Source organism: Seriola lalandi, unplaced genomic scaffold (assembly GCF_002814215.2).
Source record: "Seriola lalandi dorsalis isolate HSWRI2012SDOR001 ecotype SW California unplaced genomic scaffold, Sedor1 jcf7180002002631, whole genome shotgun sequence".
NCBI classification, from domain to species: Eukaryota; Metazoa; Chordata; class Actinopteri; order Carangiformes; family Carangidae; genus Seriola; species Seriola lalandi.
The window spans coordinates 1-1,649 of record NW_019473287.1 but is presented as its reverse complement, the minus strand read 5'-3'; the positions used below and the strand labels follow the sequence as shown (position 1 = coordinate 1,649).

Below are 1,649 nucleotides of genomic sequence, written 5' to 3'. Positions count from 1 at the left end.
CTCATTTGTCCAGCCTCTCTTAAAGTTTCAGAAGAAGAATATACACCTGCTCATCAACATCACCTGCCCGGAGGAAAAAGGGGCCAGGGGCTCTCGACCTAAAGGCCCTTTGGAATTCACCCTGAGGCCCCCTCCTCTGCTTCTTTATCTCAATGACACCAGCAAAATCGCCCACCAGAGGTCACTGGTCAATACCAAACTGGGTGAAAGGCCAGGCGCTGCAGCAAACACATTTCACAAGCAGATGGTGCTCAAACCAGAGCAGAGGTTCGGGCGCAAGAGGAGATGGAAGAGGGAATCTCCAAAGAGCAAACGCGGTGATAAAAGCCTGGATACCCACCTGCCTGAGCTTCTCCCGAGCTCTGAATTCCCGACAAGTGACTGTGCCTTGTATGATTTTAGGGTGCGATTCAGCCAGCTCAAACTGGATCACTGGATTGTTTTTCCTCCAAAGTACAACCCCAGGTACTGCAGAGGCATCTGCCCGAGGACCATGGGCTTCATCTATGGTTCACCTGTTCACACCATGGTGCAAAACATCATCTATGAGAAGCTTGACTCCTCTGTGCCCAGGCCCTCGTGTATTCCCTCCCACTACAGTCCCCTGAGTGTCATGATCTTTGAAGAGGATGGATCCTATGTCTACAAGGAGTTTGAAGACATGGTTGCCACCAGGTGCACATGTCGCTAAGCCAGCTACCAACATATATTTGCTTTTTTCCCCTCTTACAGGCTGGATAGAACATCACCACAAAGCCCCTCAACAGTCATCACAGGTGGACTCTACCTCCGAGTGTCTCCTCATTATCCCAGAATCAGATATTCTGACCAGGTTCAGTGATTTCATGAATTTATAAAATTATTGTGCATGATCTGGAGCAGGTGTGTTTACTTAAACAAAAACGTATTTTATCCTAATGAAAAATATGGAAACGTGACCTTTATATCATTTTTGTTAAGAGCGGGTGCAAATGCATTCTAATGTTCAATTTACTATTTGCAGTATGTTATTGAGTCTGACACACTTGAAGAAGAAAATGTGTGATGTATAATTTGTAGGATTTTTTTAAGTTTCTTTTTTTGTTAACTTATTTTGGTTGGGTGGTATGTCATTATTCTTTAATTTAACACAAGTTTTAAGTAGCCCTGTTGTGCATAAAAGATGAAAAAACAGTCACAAATCCTTATCAAACCTTTTACATATCGTTTTATTCTTGGGGATTACAGACAGCTATATTATGAAGACACCTGTCTTCATAATGTCCAGAATGAAAGTTGTCAAGGTTTCAGTGTGTATTTATTACTTCTGGTCACTGAGTGACTAAATACAATTGAATTGACTGCATACTTGTGACTTCTTACTGGTTGAATGGGATTACATGTCATGTCTATTTATGCAAATTGAATGAATTCACTGTGTGTCTGTGGTCAGTTTAGGGATATTCAAAAGAATGAAAATATGTTGACATATTCTATGAAAAGTTGGAAAATAAAAAAATAGCAGGCATAAGTGTTTTCTTTGTCTGCAAACAGTTGGCTGAACTGCTCAGACAACACAGGGGAAATGTGCAGGAAGGAAAGGAGAGAGATTTTGATTCTTTGCTCTGTCCAGAGAGAGAGAGAGAGAGAGAGAGAGAGAGAGAGAGAGA

General features: G+C 42.0%; 1 protein-coding gene across 1 annotated transcript; it reads left to right on the top strand.

Annotated features, from left to right (window-relative positions):
• Positions 1-4: 4 nt before the first annotated feature.
• LOC111666067 (growth/differentiation factor 9-like) lies at positions 5-1,501 on the top strand (the record flags this gene model as incomplete). Its single annotated transcript, XM_023421272.2, has 1 exon — positions 5-1,501. A coding segment is annotated over one exon (687 nt), but the record flags the coding sequence as incomplete, so codon positions are not given.
• Between the last annotated feature and the right edge of the window lie 148 nt (positions 1,502-1,649).